The 20331-nt window shown below is 36.5% G+C and overlaps 1 protein-coding gene across 1 annotated transcript in view; it reads right to left on the bottom strand.

Annotated features, from left to right (window-relative positions):
• The window catches only part of CLTC (clathrin heavy chain), a 66615-nt gene that overhangs the window by 28958 nt on the left and 17326 nt on the right, over positions 1 to 20331 (bottom strand). The window contains exons 2-8 of the mRNA XM_042915709.1: positions 12998 to 13205; positions 9509 to 9777; positions 8787 to 8948; positions 5384 to 5497; positions 4792 to 4965; positions 1673 to 1870; positions 749 to 949 (exon numbers count right to left, since the gene is read on the bottom strand). Coding sequence (XP_042771643.1) covers positions 749 to 949; positions 1673 to 1870; positions 4792 to 4965; positions 5384 to 5497; positions 8787 to 8948; positions 9509 to 9777; positions 12998 to 13205 — 1326 coding nt within the window. The remainder of the gene's footprint in view (positions 1 to 748; positions 950 to 1672; positions 1871 to 4791; positions 4966 to 5383; positions 5498 to 8786; positions 8949 to 9508; positions 9778 to 12997; positions 13206 to 20331) is intronic.

Below are 20331 nucleotides of genomic sequence, written 5' to 3' on the forward strand. Positions count from 1 at the left end.
AAATATAAAAAGCATAGGGAAATCCTATAGTAAAGAAAGCTGGTCAACAACAGACTTTAAAGGTCCACATTTTTAAAAATTTCAAGAAACTAGTTAAATATTTTTCCATATAATGCAAATTAACTTTATGTGAAATCACTTTAGGAATCTCTATCACTGCTAATTAGACAGGCCTGATGTCTTCATATCAATGATCCAACATTTTATGTTTCCCTTGTACATCCAAACATGGTTATAAGAAGCAAATATGACAACTTTGATGATACTTGGGAAGTTTAAAAAACATATAATATAATATATATATATATAATATATATATATATGGCATTTATATGGCTAAAACTACTGTGCTTATCAAGCGTGGAATGTGAAAGACAAGAATATATTCTTATATTCAAATGAGTGTTACACATGTTGACAAATATGAATGTATACTGAAATAGGCCTTTCTCACTACACTTTTCCTAAAGCAAAAGGATAGCAATTTGTTTCCAGGTTAGTAGTTTTAAGCACCAAACAAGAATCCTGGATTCCATTTAAAAAACTGAACAAAAATACCCTATCTCAACATGCCACAAAAAACGTTATTTTCAAAAGGTAGTTAAGTTTATGCATCTCATGTAATGTCTGTCCTTGTTCTACTCCTGCAAGCAGTAAATAGTGGACATTTTGGTGCAGCCTAAATGTTTTTAACTGGCTACCGTGGTATTTAATGCAATCAAAGCAAAAATATGTTAAGTTAATGTACCTTATCTTCTTTTAACCATTTCTCCAAAAGCTGTTTCCGCCCTTGCTGAAGTACAGGCCTACATAGTTCTAAGGATTCATATTTGTTTAGTTGGCCCTGGTCCAAGAGAATTCCAAAGTACTGAAGTAGAGGAGAAGTTTGACCTGGCTGGGCTGGGACACTCTGGAACCGACGGATAGTGTCTGGAGTACGAAGGATTCCCTTTAAGAAAGAGAAATGTTAAAGACTCCTCTTAATAGGTGATCCAACATCACACTAATAACTCCACGGATCTCTTAGACCAATCTTAAAAGCATGATTTCATCTACCAATAATAAATTTAAAATCTTCAATACACTGAATGGTAAAGATTCAGTAAATGTCTGTCACGCCTCTGGTTCAAGGTTATGAGATTATTCAGAATCAGAAATCTATCAACCCAATTACAATGCCATTGTATGAGAGAACAGCATAATCATAAACTAGTTATAGCTAGCTATTGTTCTAGGTTTACATTAAGTGCAAATTTCATAATGCTGATTGATCAAGGTGTAAGGTTAATTCAGTCCAACATAATACAAAGCTGGTAAGAATAAACTCAACTAAACTTCAGACAAATCTTACTAACATGCTCTACTTAACTTTTCAAATCTTAGAAATAAAATCAGTAACTATCATTGATGAGGACAATCAGTATTGTAACTAAGTAACTGAACATTATTACATCTATGTAAATCATAGTTTGCTAGATCTACATATCAGACATCTGAGTTTTAAAAAGCTAACCAAATCTAGAGGCACTGACATGTAACTCATATATGACTAAAGGAAATGCAAGCTAAAAAGGATCAGTTTTCTCTGTGGAGAACTGGTTCCACTCCTAACAGTATTAGAAACAGAACTTATTAACATTAATCCAATCATGGCAACTTCATAGCTATTTACCTTTGGTGCATTAGCAGCTACCTTTGCTGCCTCTGAGTAATTTCCCTGGGCAAAAAGAGCATTAAATTTCCGGGCAAAGAGTTCTTCAGCACCAGCTAAGTTATTACGTACAGCCATTCTCAGAGCCAAATCAGGATTTTGTAGGACATTGGTGATATAAGGAATTATGTTTTCTTCTTCCACGCATACTGACAGAACCTGAAATTTAAAGATTAATGAATAGCTGCAATGTATTCATTTGGCTATCAAAGATACCAAATCTGTTTAGAGCTGTTTACTACTGAGTCATAAGGTAATGAAATTGTGACAGTTGTTTTCTTATTGCCATAAATATTTTTTTTAATTTTAAAGGAAAAAAAAAAAAAAGCCAGGACAGAGAAGGCTGAAGAGTTGCTAAACAGTTGCGGATTCCTACAATATGGCCATTCTGTAAGACAAATAACTCCCTATTTCATACTATCTTCATATTGTCCAAACAAATGGCTTTGCTACCATCCATTCATTCTTAACATGGTTAATACCAAAGGCTCCCATTTAGTTGAGCTCTGAAAGACAGCTCTCCATTTTGTTTATCAATTCTTGAGAGACACAGTCTCGACAACCTACAGGACTCTGAAAAAGCGATGAAATCTAAATGAAATCTAGGGCTCAGCTGGAAGAAGTTTAAGGTATATTCTTCTTAACTTCAGGATTTTTTTTTTTAAACAAGGATTTTCAGTAATTTTCTTTAATTACATTTATATTCCTAGAGGCCAAATTATATAACAATGAGGGGAGAGATCACTGAATCCTTAAGCACCTAATGTAATGCAAGGTATACACCAGTTGCTTAATAAATGTAGCATCAGTAAAGAGCACTTTCCATTGCTTCTATTTGGGGAACAGTTACTCATCCTAGTCCTCTTAAAATGTCACTGCCACAGAATCCTGCCCTATTTGCCTAGAATCTAAACTACTATCAATTGACATGTAAAAGGGAACCTTTCCTTCACTATGTTCATATCCATTCCTCTCCCCAACATCAAAGATGGTTATATACCTCAGCTTATAAACTACTTACATTATCCCAACAGCACTTCTAATACTACAATTTCTCATCTATTTCTTAGTCACTATTCCACATAAGGACAGGGATGTATCTTTCCTTAGCTGCATTATTAGTACCAGACAGTGTTTTGCCCAAAATAAATGCTTAATATTTGTTAAATAAATGAAAATGTGAAATTTCTGTCCTAGGACTAAGAATAAAAATACAATCTGAGAACTCAGTAACCAAACAGACAGTAACAGTGTACCTTGCCTGTTCTGTTTCCTTTTGAGAAAAATGAAGAAATTTTAACTTCCAAAATGCTTTCACTTCTATAGGTCAGATCCCCCCGCCCCACCCCCAAAGCTATGGCTATCTTGTATCTGCCCCATGTCATTCTACTACAAATTAAGACATTAAAGGAAGGAATTACTTTCTTAACAGTTTGCATTCTGGACCTGACTCTTTTCATGCTTAGCTCCTAGGAAAAGTAAAGATGAACAAATCTCGTTCCAACTACACTGCCTGAAGCTTCCTACTAATTGCTACACCTTTATCTTCCCCAGACACCAAATCCATTAGTTTCATCTTCATCCTATTTTTAGACTATTCTAGCAGATTTCTAGCAACCAGTACTTAAGATCTACAAGGGACAGAGAAGGTTCCTCTCTACCTTCTAAAGTACCCACTCAGTTCTACCAAGTTCAGAATTTAAGCTAGATATTGGCAAAAATCTTCTCTTGATAGCTTTTCATTTTCAAACAAATAGAAACCATGACTTCATTCTTAGGGAATATGTCCAACTGTAGTTGGCTTTGATCAAAGAGTGGAGGAAATGTCCTAAGCTTACTATAAACACTCATCTCCCTACTCAGAGCAACTGGCACACAAAATCTGTTGGGGAAGGTGATCAATAAATTCTTAAAATCAGAGTTATGAACAGCAAATATACAAGGTGAAACTCTTCCAGATACTTTAGTTTAAGCATTATCTTAAAACCATCAGCACAGTGGCAGAAATAAAAAGATCTTTGGCTTAACAACTTCATGATTATTAAATTATCACTAACCTAGTTCACCAAAAGGCCAATGCATTCTTGATTTTTCCAAGAGAGATCCATACAACTGAATAAAATGAAAGCTACTGAATTTTTAAAGTTGTTTTAGTGCCCAGACAGTGACTGGTGTAGAAATACAATTAAACAAAGAAAAGTCCCTTTCCTAATGAAGAATAGCAACTGAAGCAGTTTAACAAGTAATTGGTAATTAACTCACTGTGATATGTGCTATGAGGAGAGCTACCTAAATTCTAGGGGCATAAAGCAGGAGCACCTAACCAGGTGTGAGAAGGAGATAGGGAATGATAGGTAGAGAAAGACTCCCTTTCTCTATAATATTTGCCTCTTTACATACATACATTACCCTATCCACTTCTATCTGGGAAAAATACTAACCGGAAGGAAAACTAGCAAAAGGCAAGACCAATAACAGTATTGCTTTTGAAATTTTAACCATTTTTTAGAAAATAAGATACTTCCTGGTGGAACATTAAAATACTAAGAAAAGAGAAAAACGATCACTTGTCAGGTGCTGTGAAGAGGTCTGTTCAATGTGACAATTTCAGAACTAATATTTTCCCTATGTAATTGGATAACTTTCCAGGTACCCCACAATAGCTACCATAACATATCACCTTCCAACATTAAATATTTAATAATAATTAGAGTTAGGAAAAGAGATGTAGAGAGAATTCTTTTCCCAATAGTTGATTATCTGTTTTAGCAATCACAGGAACAAAAAAAAAAAACCCTATTGAAAAGAAAGTATGGTATCTGTAAAATGTGACCCAAATAATTTCTTTGTATGGAGAGTCATTTCTTTTGACAATAAAGACAGATAAACACAATCCTAAGTGGCTATATGTCAGTTTCTTTCTCTAAGACAGGATCAAAGAGAGACTTTTTATCACGTGCTTCTGTATTTTTATGTACATATTATTTTCTGACATCCAAATCACATTTGCTTTTTAGAAAAAAGAAAAGCTAACAGCAGTGTTACTTTATTGCTTAATTTAAGTTTCAAGGTTTCCTTACTTGTCCCTTTCTGTTTACTCCAATTATTCCAGCTGTGGCTTCATGAGGTGCAGTAACAAAGATTGTTTCTCCACTGATTCTATTCATGTAGATACAGGTACCAGTCTCAAGATCATAGAGGTGGATATAACCATACTTAGTAATCAAGAACACTACATCATGCTTTTCACTGATCTGTATAAAGAAAATCAACACTTCAGTAAAATCATGAATCTACAAAGAAAAAACTTAATTCCATTTCAGATATGGTAAATTCTAGAACTTTGACAAGAGGCGTATATGAAAAATTTTTAAAGTTAACGTATGTATGGTTTCTCCTTTTTATAGCACGTTAATATCCCAAGCTCTTACTGTAAAAAAGAGTATGAATAAAATGTATAAAAGAGAAAACATAATTTTGAACTTACGATAACCCAGTTTACGTATTATGTGAATGTTAAGAATATTTCTTCACAAAGTTTTACTAATAAACTTTACTATTAAATAAAGGATACTCCTCTAAGCACTATTAATATTGACTGTAAGTAGCAGTTTGGGGTTAGTTTTGTAATGAGGAGAGATTTTAAAAGTCCATTTGTTTTACTTAAAATACCTGCATTGCAACAGGAAAGTCATTTTGTGCTTCTGGAGGAAAGAAAACATCCACTGCCTTCTTTGGAAAGGGCTGATTCCCTGTAGGTGGTGTGCCAACTTCAATGATATGTAACTGTTCACAAGAAAATAAAATTGATATAAATCTAGATCATTTACCAGTTGATCACAGCAGCTTTATTTGTAGCCCCAGACTGGAAACAACCCAAATGTCCCAAAATAGGTGAATATTAAACTATGGTACAACCATAGCATGGAATACTCCTCAGTAAAAAAAAAAAAAAAAAAAGTCTCATGGACATTATGCCAAGTGAAAAAAAAAGTGCTAATCTCAAAAGGTCACAAGCTATACAGTTCTACTTATATAGCATTCTTGAAGTGACATATTATACAAACAGAGAGTAAATTAGTACTTGTCAGGAGTTACAGATGTGGGGAGAGAAGGGAGCAAGTGGGTGTGACTAAAAAGGGGTTGCAGGAGGGAAGATAGTATGTATCATGAATCTACTCCTATTAAATGACACAGAATAACACAATTGTACTAACATCTGTTTCTAGTTTTTCTACTGTACTATATAACTCTGTAAGATGTAACCAAAAACTAGGTAAAGAACATAGGCATCTCTCTGTGCTGTCCTTGTATTATTTCAAGATAAAAACTTTAAAAAGTTAAATGAATAGAGGGATCATACCTCAATCTACCTTGTATTAAGGACACAGACTGGTAATATATTACCAACAAAGGCACCTTCTCATGGTTTTCAATGATAATTTAGCATTTCCAAATAGAACTCTAACTCAAATTGTTAAATCCTTCTCTGCCTATACATCTACTCTAACACAGATGGAAAGTATACACCTAAACTGTCTCTCTAATCACATACACCTCATGGATGAGAATATTTTGGTTTAAAATATCTGATGCTGTACATCAGCCAGGCAAAAGAAAGTAAATAATCTCAGTAAAAAAGTATTATATATTTAGCTTAGTCATGTCAAGAATGGACTCAAACAAGAAAACAATATGGTTTCCAAGATATATACCATATGAAACTTGTAGGGTCTCATCCTTAATTAGGATAACTACCTATACTGAAAAGAACTGGGTCTTCCTTCAAAAGCCATGGCAGACTATAGTACAGAATATAGCTGCCTTCCAAAAGCCATGGCAGACTATAGGCTCAGGCACAGGTTTTCAGATACTAGAAAAATGACAGTTTTTGGACTTTTCAAAAAAATGTCTCAGCCTTATGTCTTAAGGATAAGATCTGATTTCTAAAACTTATGTGTCTTTTTGTTAAAGTGTACCAATTGAGACATAAATACCAATGTTTTCTATCCTTGTCATATTGAAAGGATGGTTGGATCATTCCTCACTTCAGGGGTTCTTACCCTGAAATTTTAGGCAGAATTTTAACTCTCTGCGCATATGTTCCCTCTCTGCTAAGAGACTACAGATTTCAAGCAATCTCAATCTTATGAGTTTCTACAGCCAGCAGTACTAACTGTGGCATCCAGAAGTACAGTCATAGCAGTAGCTGAGTCCCCAAAGTTCTATGGCAGGGCTTTAGGCTGGGATCATGACTACTGCCCATTCTCCTTTACTCCTCATTTTTTCCAAGCTTGGGTTTAAACCTTCCTAACTAAATGTAAATAATCCATTATCTTCTCACTAAACTTTTTATACTCTAACCAACCAGGCCTTCTTTCTGTTGTCTGTAACTAAGAATCCCAATATATAAAGTACTTCAATTTGTCTAGGTGATTCCAACGTACAGCCAGGGTTGAGAAGCTGACTTAGGACGATAATACTCAAATTGTAGTCCATACCCATCTAGACACCTATGGCATTTAAACTGCAGATTATGAGCTCCACTTACTGAATGAGATTATGTTTTTAATTTCTTAAAAATTTATTTTTTTTTAATTTTTTTTAATGTTTATTTATTTTTGAGACAGAGAGAGACAGAGCATGAACGGGGGAGGGTCAGAGAGAGGGAGACACAGAACAGGAAACAGGCTCCAGGCTCCGAGCTGTCAGCACAGAGCCCGACGCGGGGCTCGAACTCACAGACCGCGAGATAGTGACCTGAGCCGAAGTCGGCCGCTCAACCGACTGAGCCACCCAGGCGCCCCTTAAAAATTTATTTTGAGAGCTTAAGTGGGAGAGTGTAAGCAGGGCAGGGGCAGAGAGAGAGAGGGAGAAAAAGAGAATCCTAAGCAGGCTCCACACTATCATTACAGAGCCTGACATAGGGCTGGATCTCACAAACTGAACCATGAGATCATGACCTAAGTCAACAGTCAGACGCTTAACCAACTAAGCCACACAGGTACCCCTGGACCAGACTCTCCAGATGTAAGGCAAACAAATGTACATTGCAGCAACCCTAATCACTCTTACACGCAGTAAAGTTTAAAAACAAAGGCCTTTGGTAAAGGCAATAAAAATAGTGTTAAAGAGCCAATATAAATTTTTTTTTTAATGTTTTTATTTATTTTTGAGACAGAGAGACAGAGCATGAGCAGGGGAGGGGCAGAGAGAGAGGGAGACACAGAATCTGAAACAGGCTCCAGGCCCTGAGCTGTCAGCACAGAGCCTGATGCGGGGCTCAAACTCACGGATCGTGAGATCATGACCTGAGCTAAAGTTGGATGCTTAACTGACTGAGCCACCCAGGCGCCCCTTAAAGAGCTGATATAAAAAAGTTGTTAAACAACATTACTCATTTTAGACAAGTATCACAAGAAAACACTAATTCATTTTAGATATGTATCACTAGAAGCAGAATTTAAACAAACTAAGTCACCATAAATCTGAATATTACAAACAAATTAACGGGGTGCTTGGGTGGCACAGCAGATTAAGCATCCGACTCCTGATTTCAGCTCAGGTCATAATCTCACAGTATGTGAGTTCGAGCCCTGAATGGGTTCTGTGCTGACGGCGTGGAGCCTGCTTGAGATTCTCCTTCTTTCACTGCCCTTCCCCTGCTCACACTCTCTTGGTCTCTCTCAAAGTAAGTAAACTTAAAAAACAACAACAACAACATCAGAACAACTTTGGGGCAGCTGGTTGTCTCAGTAGGTTAAGCCTCCGAGTTCAGCTCAGGTCTAGATCTCATGGTTTGTGAATGTGAACCCTGCATCAGGCTCTCTGCTGTCAGTGCAGACCCCCTCTTGGGATCATTCGTCCCCCTTTCTCTCTGCCCCTCCCCCACTCGTTCCCCCCCCCCCCTCAAATAAAACATTTTTAAAAATTTTTTAAAAATTCATGCACAGTCCATTAAAGAAAAAAAATTAAAAATTAACAATGAAGGGTAAGACTATTTTGAAATTAGAGGACTAATTAGTAGAGAGACAAAGATCAGTGCTTACTAACAACTTCCAAAGCCAAAACTTACCTTCCCTCCAGCTTGACCCCGTACTGCAAAACAAAATAACGTTGATTCTTCTGCATTTCCTTCCATCTTAAACTGCGCAAAACTAGCCGCGTGTCCTTCAATGGGCTGAGATACTTTCCTATCTACAGAATATAACTGCATAGCTCCCACCACACGATTTTGCTACAAAAGATCAAAGAGAATAAAGTTTGGAGACCCAATGAATCAATAACGCCCAGATTCATCAAGAGGTAAAATAATTAGAGTGTTTTATATCACTTTTGGCAGGATTTATAATTCTTGATAATGTAGTCTCTCAATGTAGATTTGATACCTCTTCATTTAAAATTTGGCTCCAACATTACCTTATTAAAACAATATGAATACTTAAAATGTGCTTCATATACAACCATCTCTTTACACTATCTTAAAAGAATATATATTAGAAAACTCATTCTGCAATAAATAGCCATAATAAGTTCCAAATCATTCACACAGGAACTCAATATCCACTCAAACTGCAAGTAAAACCTAAACCTAAAATCACCTGGTAAGAGTACTCTGAAAACGTATTGTCAGCATAAAGCCATTAAGCTAGCAACCTTTATTTCTTAAAAAATGAAGTCTTTCCAAATAAGTCTCATTCACCAGGACCAAGCATAGACAACCTAATTTCAAAATAAACTGCATTCTGAGCACATTCATTCTCTATACCTTTTATCAAACATCTAGAAAAATGTTACCTGTGCAGATATGCCAGTCAGAAGTAACCACTTTTGCTTTGCATCTGTACGATAATTGATAATCTGGCACCCTGCAAGGCTAGAATGGCGATCAAACATTTTCACTGGCTGAGACTCTCCTTCCATACTCCAATGATAAACTGCATTATCCGTAACAAGAGCAACCGTATTCAAAGAGATCCATTTCCAGAAAGTGACATCATCAGTCATGGTATGGGCCTTCATTTTACTTTTCATTTCAATGTTAAATATCTGAAGAGTTTTCCCAGCTAAAAACAAAATTAAGAATTGTGAGTCATTAAGAAAACAAAGTGCAGGATAAATTATTATATAGCTAGACTAGCGATTTGTAACTTTCAAACAAAATGGTTCTGTTAGGAGACTAATAACCAACTACACAAGTGACACTGCTAGAGCAGCAACCTTTGTAGAGATAGCTAAGACTAAATCCACAATCTATATCTACAGCTGAAGCAAAAACTTTATTATCTCTAACAGACATTTTAAATAGATAGATGACTGCTATACATTTCTAAATCCCAACTGAAAATGAGTCTAAAGAATAGCTCACTTAATAATCATGGAAAACAAGATTGTAGCCTTCAGGCTTTAATTAAGAAGGTTTACTTTATGCATAAATTAAGTTAGTTGCAGGTACACAGAACAAAGCAAATCTGATACAAACACATGGGGGAAAATGTCTACTTTTTAAGAGGCAGTCATCCCCCATCCAATAAAATCTTGTGGAAACTGCTTTTTGAAGGAGGATCAACCTCAACTCAGTCTTACACTACTAGTACATAAAAGAAGTGCATGCTAAAACTGGTTTAAGATACACAGGGAAAGGTGGAGGTGCCGGAGAAAAAGAAGGAAGAAACAAAGGAGGGCAGTTTCAGATGCTGTTAATATACTGGAGATAAGAACAAAATTCAAGCTTTATCCATTTAATACAATGGTAAAAGGATGACATTTGCCTTGAGTGTTAAGAGTTCATTGAGTCAGATGCAAGGGCTTATAATTCTAATTTGAAATCTATCAGTCTGAAAAAGTGATTAGGTCTAAATTAATAGAGGTCAAAGCCCACAGCTATCACTAGGCTCTCTAACCCAGATTAGCCCTTAGAGACTAAGGAAAACTCCATTCCTGAGCCACAGAGAATCTGGCTCTTGAAGAACAAAAATTATAAGGTAGTAGCAAGGGAGGGGTGATGGGATGGGACACAAAACATATAGCTTTGTACCATGACCCTTCTTACCACATATGTAAAAACTTCTTTCATAAAACAAAGAATGCTATTCCCATCCCACACAATATGTAAACCACAACCAGACTTGAACAATTGTTAGTTATAGTCCTGTTTATAAAAAGAAGCCAAGGATTTCCCTTCAGAGGGAAGCAGTATTGGGGAATGACTTATTTTTCTCTGCTACCTTTCCCAATCCCTAATCAGACTTTTATTGTTTTGTTTTGTTTTTTTAACACAAGAGGGGTTGGAGTAAATATATGTAGGGTGATTTGGGAGAAGAGGGTGAGGGTTAACAGCTTAACTCTGTAGTGTAGACATATAGGCACAAATCTATAATGCTATTACAATGCTCTGAAAATCTTTCCAATTTATTCTTTTTATATAACAGGACAATAACTAATACAATCTAATTTAAGATTAACTCACCATCTGCACACATAAGAAAGCATTAAGAAATGTGATAAGATAACAATAACATTAAAAATAGAAAAGAACTGTGAGAAAATTAAAATGATGGCCTTTTAATAGAGAGGTGTGAGAGGTGCTAAGCAGTTGAATCTAAATTCTTTAAGGAGGCTGAAGGGAGCTTAATACCTTAAAGTATAATATGTGTACTGTTTAACAGAAGCAATTGTTTTATAGCTTGCTGCTATAAAACATGCGGTCCTAAGTGAAAGCTGGGACCTTTCCTTAAGATGAGATCAACAACTCCTATCTTGGATATGTTAATGGTGACGTAGTTATTTGAATATGCTTGCCCCCAACCCTGCATTTAATCCCTAACCAGTATTACTACTAAATACAAAGTTTAAATAATGTGAAGAAAATCTGTTTAAACACTTCAGCACCTTTAACAACTCACCTAACAAATTTATCAAGAAATTACTAGGAACCTAAAGCCTTCTCCTACTACCAAGAAGAAAAACAATAAAGCAAAGTATAGACAGTTAAATGACTTTAGAGTCAGCCAGCTTGTCACTTAGCCTTCTCATAAACTACTGTTTGAAAGGGCTGGGACGCCTGGGTGGCTCAGTCTGTTAGCATCCAACTTCAGCTCAGGTCATGATCTCACAGTTCGTGAGCTCGAGACCCACATCAAGCTCTATGCTGACAGCGAGGAGCCTGCTTTGGATCCTCTGTTTCCCTCTCTCTCTGCCCCACTTTCTCTTTCTTTCTTTCTCTTTCTCTCTCTCTCTCAAAAATAAACACACATTTGGGGCACCTACGTGGTTCAGTCAGTTAAGCGTCTGACTCTGGATCTCAGCTCAGGTCACAATCTCCCAGTTCATGAGTTTGAGCCCAACACGGGGCTCAAACTCACGAATTTGCTGTCAGTGCAGAGCCTGCTTGGGATTCTCTTTCTCCCTTGCTTTCTGCCCATCCCTGCCCTCTCATGTTCTCTCTCAAATAATTATTAAAATAAAATAATAAGCATTTTTTAAATTAAAAAAAAGGGGGGATCAATTACATTCTCATTCTATAGTTCAAAGGAAAAAAATTAAGATAGTCTCCCAGACAGTATGAGGTTCTTTGAACTGCTTGGACTGATAGGTTGTACAGTTCTGTACTGTGTGACACTAAAAAGTTACTTTGAATAAACTCTAATACGCTTGATTCCAAAGCTTTAACACCCATCTACATATACATATACTTCTAATAATCAGTGTAAACGTAAAACATTTTTCTTAAAAAGTAGGCTTCACACTCAATGTGAGGCTTGCATTTATGACCCTGAGATCAACAGTTGATATGTTCTACTGACTGAGCCAGCCAGGCACCCAATTCAAGACATTTTTAGAACTTGACAATCTAAATGAAACACACACCTGAAGTATAAAAAAGGCACAACATAAATGTTAAGTTTATCTTCGTAACAAAATCTTGCAATGTTTAAGTGCTAATATTAAAGCATATTTTATTTCAGGATATGAATCACTAATTTGTCTTCTATAGATGGACTTATGTACTTAGCACAGTCTTATCACACTGCAGGTACAAAATTTAAATTCATTAAATCTAAAACTTAAAATTTTTCCAAATAGATCTATGCTGAATAGAAAGACATTTCACAGAAACATACCAAGTCATGAAAGTAGTTAAAATCAAATTTAGTAACAGCTTCAAGTTTGCAGATTTAACCAAAATTAATATACAAAAAAAGGTAGATCCTTTTATTGTATTTGAATAAATTATACATAGGGAAGGAAAAAAAGGAAAGAAAACCACCCCACAATCTTTTATACCTTTCAACGCAATTACTTTGCTAGCTGGATTCATGATGGCGCTGTCTGCTGAAATTGGTCTTCGAATTGGATTACTTGGGTCATTCATATCAATGATTACCACCTGGGCCTGCTCTCCTACTTTCTCTCTAATGCAGATGAATTTGTCTGACTCCATAGTTAGGGTACTGAAGCCAATATTTGCTGGGTTTATACCCAGATTCTGGAGCTGGGGAAAAAAACCAAAAACATAATAAGTCATGTTACAAAGTGAATCAGAAAGACTTGATATTCACGTATTGTCATTACCTCATTTAACCATTAATGCTTCAAGGTCAACAGTAACAACTCTGTTATTCATTCAAATGAGGCTATTGATAGCCAAATGATGGACCTTCAGTTCTTCCAACTAATACAGCATTCAACTATTTTATTATAACCTTGTAGTTATAACTAGAGATATGTTAACTTTGTGGTTATAACTAAGAGGCAGAACAAATACATAAAAAGGTAAAGGAAACAGCTACCTTTTGTGGTTCAGGGGATTTGAGGTCATTGACCTTTCTTGGTTTAAGGTCTGTCCTCCCTTACCCCCTTCAATATTTAGCAGTCATTTGCTCACAAGTACTGGACTTTAGGAATCTGAAAATTAACTTCAGCATAAAAAGAGATTTAAAACTTCAGAGTTCTTATGTAAAGGGACTAACAAAAGGAACTAACAAAAGCAGACACGTAAACAATTGGCAATGCTTTGCCAAAAGCGCCAAAACAAAGATATGTAAGAGGGACCTGGTTAAAGGCGGCCCACAGCTAAGGGAATGTGTCCAAGGAAGGTAGAAAAGAGAATGCTCAACAGAAGAACAAATACTAAGATCCAGATATATGACTATGAAAGGCTTGCGGAGCAAAGAATTAAAACTGATAAGCTGGGGCGCCTGGGTGGCTCAGTCGGTTGAGCGTCCGACTTCAGCTCAGGTCATGATCTCACGGCCCGTGAGTTCGAGCCCCGCGTCGGGCTCTGGGCTAATGGCTCAGAGCCTGGAGCCTGCTTCTGATTCTGTGTCTCCCTCTCTCTCTGCCCCTCCCCCGTTCATGCTCTGTCTCTCTCTGTCCCAAAAATAAATAAACGTTAAAAAAAAAAAATTTAAAAAAAAAAAAAAAAAAAAAAAAAAAAAAAAAAACTGATAAGCTGAGGGGCGCCTGGGTGGCTCAGTGGGTTAAGCGGCCGACTTTGGCTCAGGTCATGATCTCGCACTCCGTGAGTTCGAGCCCCGCGTCGGGCTCTGTGCTGACAGCTCAGAGCCTGGAGCCTGTTTCAGATTCTGTGTCTCCCTCTCTCTGGCCCTCCCCTGTTCATGCTCTGTCTCTCCCTGTCTCAAAAAATAAATAAAACGTTACCAAAAAAAAATTAAAAAAAATAAAACTGATGAGCTGAATGTATCCCAGTAAGAATCCTGAATGTCTCCAAAGGCAAAGGAAGCTACTTAAGGGTTTTTACAAGGAAAATAATGGAATCAGATTTGCTTTGTATATTAAGAAGATATTAAAGTATTTGCTAAATAAATATAGAGAATCTAAAGATGGTAGGTTTTTGAAAACCACGTAAGTGTGTGAGAAAAAGGCACTTGCTAGAAGGAGGTCTCTACCAGAGTGGGTCATTAATATTCTGGTGCCTAAATGTAGTCTAACAGATTAAGTACCGCTACAAAGTTACTGAAGGTTTCATTAGCCTTGGCCAGACTATTTTTTTCCTTTTTTCCAACGGATAATAAATTCACATGGAACAAAATCCAAAGCAAAATTAAAAAGCCCGCACACACACACGTCTTCCTTCTGCCCGTGACCACCCAGATATCCAATTTTCCTCCCCAGAGACCACCATTGTCACTACTCTCTTATGGACTGGCCTGAGCCAAGTTAACTGTATTTTATCTAAATTCTTTTGTCAAATTCTGCTAATCACACTTAATAATAACTAGGCCAGCTTCTGAATAAAATAAAACATAAGATTAAGAGACTACATTTTATTTTCACTTCAACTGACTGCAAGCACAACCAGTTACAAAGTGTAGTTACAATAACTTAGTTACTGAATACCAGGGCAAGGAGTCAAGCAATAGTCTAACTATTAATACAAACATGATAATAAAGTAGAAGATTAACTACCTTTACAAATTCAAGTATATGCTGCAATGCAAGGCAAGTATACAAGCTGATAAATAATTTGTAACAAATTTGGTTAAAATAAAATCTTAGGAATTATTAACTTTCATTTCTTCATGACTTTAACTTTTGTAGTAACTTTTAGGTCCAGAACTAATGAAGGAAGATAAATGAGGACCCCAACCACATACGAAGGGATTGTGGGTGGGCTTCAAAAGGCCTTATACAAAACAAGTTGTCCATCTAGTTTCAAAGATATATACATCTATTTTTCTGAGTGGATGGGTCCTCAGACTCATGTAGTTTTCTTTTTATTTATTTATTTTTGAGAGAGAGAGAGAGAGAGAGAGAGAGAGGGAGGGAGGGAGGGAGAGAGGGAGGGAGGGAGAGAAAGAGAGAGCAGAGTAGGGGCAGAGAGAGAGGGAGAAAGAAAATCCCAAGCAGGCTCCACACTGTCATGTGGGGGTCCATCTTATGAGCCATGAGATCACGACCTGAGCTGAAATCAAGAGTCAAATGCTTAACTGACTGAGCCACCCAGGTGGCCCTGTAGGGGAATTTTAACCTGTTAATAGTGAATATTTGACATCAAAGCATACTGGCTCATATGTAATAGTAAATAAATTAATCTTCATTGTAGAAGTATCCACAAAGTTGGACACTTAACCAACTGAGCTACCCAGGCGCCCCTCCATTGTAACCTTTCTAGTAATTGTGGAGAAAAACTTCTAATGGCTTACAGACTACCTAGAACTATATGTGTAAGAGCAACATGTTATCTTCTAAACTATTCTGTAAAAGAAGAATTCTAGGTTTCTAAGTCACTACAGCAAGCATTCACATAAGACAATTTTGAGCTTCAATTGTCACAGCTTAAGTCCTCGAATGTTGAGAAAGAGTAAAAACTAATAGTGTGGGTCAAATAGTAACTAACTGAATCTCAAATTACTCTTCAGAGGTAGGTGCAAGACAACTATAAGAAAAGAAAACTATTAGGAAAGACAGTAGAGGAAGAAAAAAAGAAAGTCGAGAAATCTGTGTTTCTTACTTCCCAGCTAGGTCCCCAAATAAATGTAGTCAAAAAAGCATGTTGTCAACAGTAAGCACTGACCTCCAACCTCAGGGTTGTTTTATTTGAAGAAAAAGCAGATTTGCTTACAAATGGATGGGGTTCTTGCACTCCTTGCAATCTATGTAATCCTTATATATATTTTTTCTCATTCTTCATTTACACATTCTACCAAGCAAGCTATGCATATATATTTTTTATCTTTTCTACCAAGAATGTCCTAGTGCTATTCAAAATACTCCATATGAAAGACATGCTTTATTTAAAAAACAAAGTTAAACAAAAGGCAAGTGTCAAGCTCTCACCAATTCCACGTTTAAACATTTTAAAAAGCATACATAATCAATGCCCATTTATACAACTACATAGGAAACTGCTCCTTCCTACAAAGTCTCTCCCAGTTGTTAAGTGACAGAACTTCAAGTGACATATTCCTATCAGTTCAGAGAAAGTTACATTTGACTCTACTTCTTCAAATAAGATCAGTAAGATTTTTTTCCTTACTAGTGATCCTTTTCCAGTGAGAGTGCTCAGAATACTCACCAATTCTTCCCATATTTTCCCATGACATATTCAAAAGGGAAAGATCCCAAAACACACAGTAATAGGGCAAGTCACCATCATTAACAGTGAATCACTGGGTTCTACTGAAATCAGTATTGCACTACATGCTAACTTGGATGTAAATTAAAAATATATATATAAGTAAATAAAAAAATAAAAGGGTTATACTAGACAACTATGTCTACTAATACCTATATAGATTAAACTTTTAAAATGCAACAATGGGGGTGCACCTGGGTGGCTCAGTTCTTCTAAGCATCCAATCCTTGGTTTTGGCTCAGGCCATGATCTCGCGGTTCTTGAGTTTGAGCCCCGTATGGGACTCTGTGCTGGCAGTGCAGAGCCTGCTTGGGATTTTCTGTGTCTCCTTTCTCTCAGCCCCTCCCCTCCACTTGTGTGCCCAGTCTCTCTCTCTCTCAAAAATAAATAAACTTAAAAAAAAAAAAAAGCAACAATGTTTTTTAAAAAGTTTTTATTTATTTTTTTTAGAGAGAGAGAGAGAAAGAGCACATGCAAGCAAGTGGGGGAGAGGGAGAGAAAGAGAATCCCAAGCAGGCTCCACACCCCTCAAAAAAGGTTTTATTTTCAAAACACCACAAGCCATACAAAATTCTTAGTCAATTATAAAGGTCTCATGGTATATGAGCAATCTACCACAGAAACTGTGCAACAAGCCACTAATAAACTCAGAGGGCATATGAGTCTCCAAACTTGCAGCAATTTTCAGAGAATACATAATAATATCCAAATTCTGGCTACATTTTTTTATATTCTCAATTGACAAAATGTTGCTACTATTGAACATGGGGATATTCTGTTTTGACATATGCTTGGAAATTTCTAGTAAGAATTTTTTTAACTTCAAAAAACTTATACTTTTTATTACAAATTAAAAAGAACATGGAGTTGGGGCAGTAGCTCAATCGGTTAAGGGTCTGACTCTTGATTTCCGCTCAGGTTGGTGAGATGGAGCCCCCTGTCGGGCTCCACGCTGACAGTGCAGAACCTGCTTGGGATTCTCTCTCTCCCCCTCCTCCACTCTTACTCACTCTAAATAAACTTAAAAATTTTTTTTAATTAAAAATATGGAATCAATAAACTTAGGTCCAAGAAAAGGGGTTACTTATTTTTTTTAATAGTTATATGCATATGGCAAAGTATTCAAACAGTACAAAAGGGTATACTGAGAAGTGACCCACCTATGCTTCCAGTAATACCTCTCTCCCCCCAGCAATTAGAGATGCTTTTCCATCTTAGAGACAACCTATGTATATGAAAGTATAGATTTCCATCCTTCCTTTAAACAAAGAAAAACAAAAGACTAATTGCACATGCACAAAACCATACAAAATCAACTTCTCTGAAAACCAACTCAAATGTTGCAATTCGTTTGGTTTCCACACTACATTTTGGGCACTGGTCCATAAATGCATATTGTAGGGCCTGACACTTAAGCCTAGATTAGTTTCCAAAAAGTTAAGTCAATTTATTGTTAATCGGCCAAACCAAAACTCTGGAGAGTCCTGGAGTTACATTTTAGAAATGATACAAAAATGTTTCTTCTTCCTTCTCCTCTCCCTCTCACCCCAATTTGGATTAACATGCCTGGGGGCGGTGGGGGGGGGGGGGTGGGGACACTACATTTCTAGTTTTTGTAGTGAGGCATACAGATAGTATTTCAGACCCCCTATTATCTAGAGAACACAGAAGGTTCTTCACTCAACTAGACAATTACTATAAAAATATATAACATTGATTATAAAGTACAAGTGCCATTCAAAATTCGTTCTGTAGATTCTTCATAAGGACAAAACGTCTGGGTTTTAGTGCCAGTTTTGTCACTTCGATGATCATGGGCTAATCAGTTATCTGTGTACCTGTTTCCTCCTCTGGAACTTCTGAGATAACAGTACCTCCCAGAATTGTGTTTAATGTAGAGCACTTAGAACAATGTCTGACACACAGTAAAGGCTCAATAGATACTTTTAAGAACACACAACTCAAGAGTACTTAGGCTCAAGATTAGCTTTTCTTGTATTTACATTTATCTACTTAATTCAGCTGTCCTACAGGTTGGATGCAACTCTGGGTGTGAATATCTTTTGACTACTGATAATAGATTAGAGGTCTCTGGGTGCTAAACTTACTCAGACACTGTGAAATGCCATTTTTTTCCTTTTTAAAGAATAGGAAATTACACTCAACAAACTTTCAATTCTGTTCTTTAATTTGCCTAAACTTAGGTAGAAACCAAAATCTTCAATACCATGTAACATGGAACCATGTAACATTTTCAAAGTAAGTAACCCTATTTTATTTTAATTCCTTTTTTAGGTGCACCATGGAACACTGCTAAAGCTTTCTAACAAACTTGGCAAATATGCTCTACCACCTTTGCTGAGGGAGCAAGTTGAGAAAGCTAATGCAAACAGATGGCATAAGGTCAGTACCATCAAAAATTCTCTTTAGCTTAAAGAGCTCAATACTAAAAAAAAAAAAAAACAAAAAAACAACCAGAAGTTAAAATGTAAAGCAAGCATAGAATTTCACTCTTCAATGTGCAGAAAAGCTTAGGCCACCTGGTTAAAAAACACACACCCACCTCTATACTACACCTTTCCAAAACCAGAGTTTCCCAATGTTTCCTAATCATCCCATGCCACATAATTCCAAGTCAATTCATCCAACTAAATTTAAGTTCTTCAAATAAAAGAACTTTCTTAAAGAGTGAAAGCCTCTTCCATCTTTGCTCTTCAATATGTCTAACTAATGTTATAGAGGCAAGAATGATCTTACAGAAAGACAGCATTTCTTTTATAATATGTATACTATTAATTACTTTTCAGGACAATTATAAATTAAAAGAGGTTCATGAAATCAGGAGTCCACACTAGTATAAATAAAAAAATAATAATTAACAAAAAATGAAAAACTGTTCCTTATAGGGGCACCTGTGTGGCTCAGTTGGTTAAGTGTCCGACTTCGGCTCAGGTCATGATCTCGCGGTTTGTGTGTTCAAGCCCCGCGTTGGGCTCTGTGCTGACAGCTCAGAGCCTGGAGCCTGCTTCAGATTCTGTGTCTTTTGGTCTCTCGGCCCCTCCCCTGCTCATGTTCTGTCTCTCTCTGTCTCTCAATAATAAATAAACATTAAAAAAAAAAATTAAAAAAAAAAAAAAAGAAAAAAGAAAAACTGTTCCTTATAAAGAAAGCAAACTTAAAAATGGTGAAAGACCAGGGCACCTAGGTGGCTCAGTCCGTTAAGCATCTGGCTTCAGCTCAGGCGATGATCTCGCAGTTTGTGAGTTTGAGCCCCACACTGGGCTCTGTCTAACAGCTCAGAGCCTGGAGCCTGCTTCAGATTCGGTGTCTCTTCCTCTCTCTGTCCTCCCATGCTCATGCTCTGTCTCTGTCTCTCAATAATAAATAAAAGTTAAAAAAAAAAAAATTCTCAAAAAGTGGTGAAAGACCAATCAATAGAATTTTTAAACAGTCACTCTTTTGCAAGTATCACAATAATTGATTCAGAGAAGAATCATCAATGGATACTAAAATTAATAGA

Source organism: Panthera leo, chromosome E1 (assembly GCF_018350215.1).
Source record: "Panthera leo isolate Ple1 chromosome E1, P.leo_Ple1_pat1.1, whole genome shotgun sequence".
Lineage (NCBI taxonomy): Eukaryota > Metazoa > Chordata > Mammalia > Carnivora > Felidae > Panthera > Panthera leo.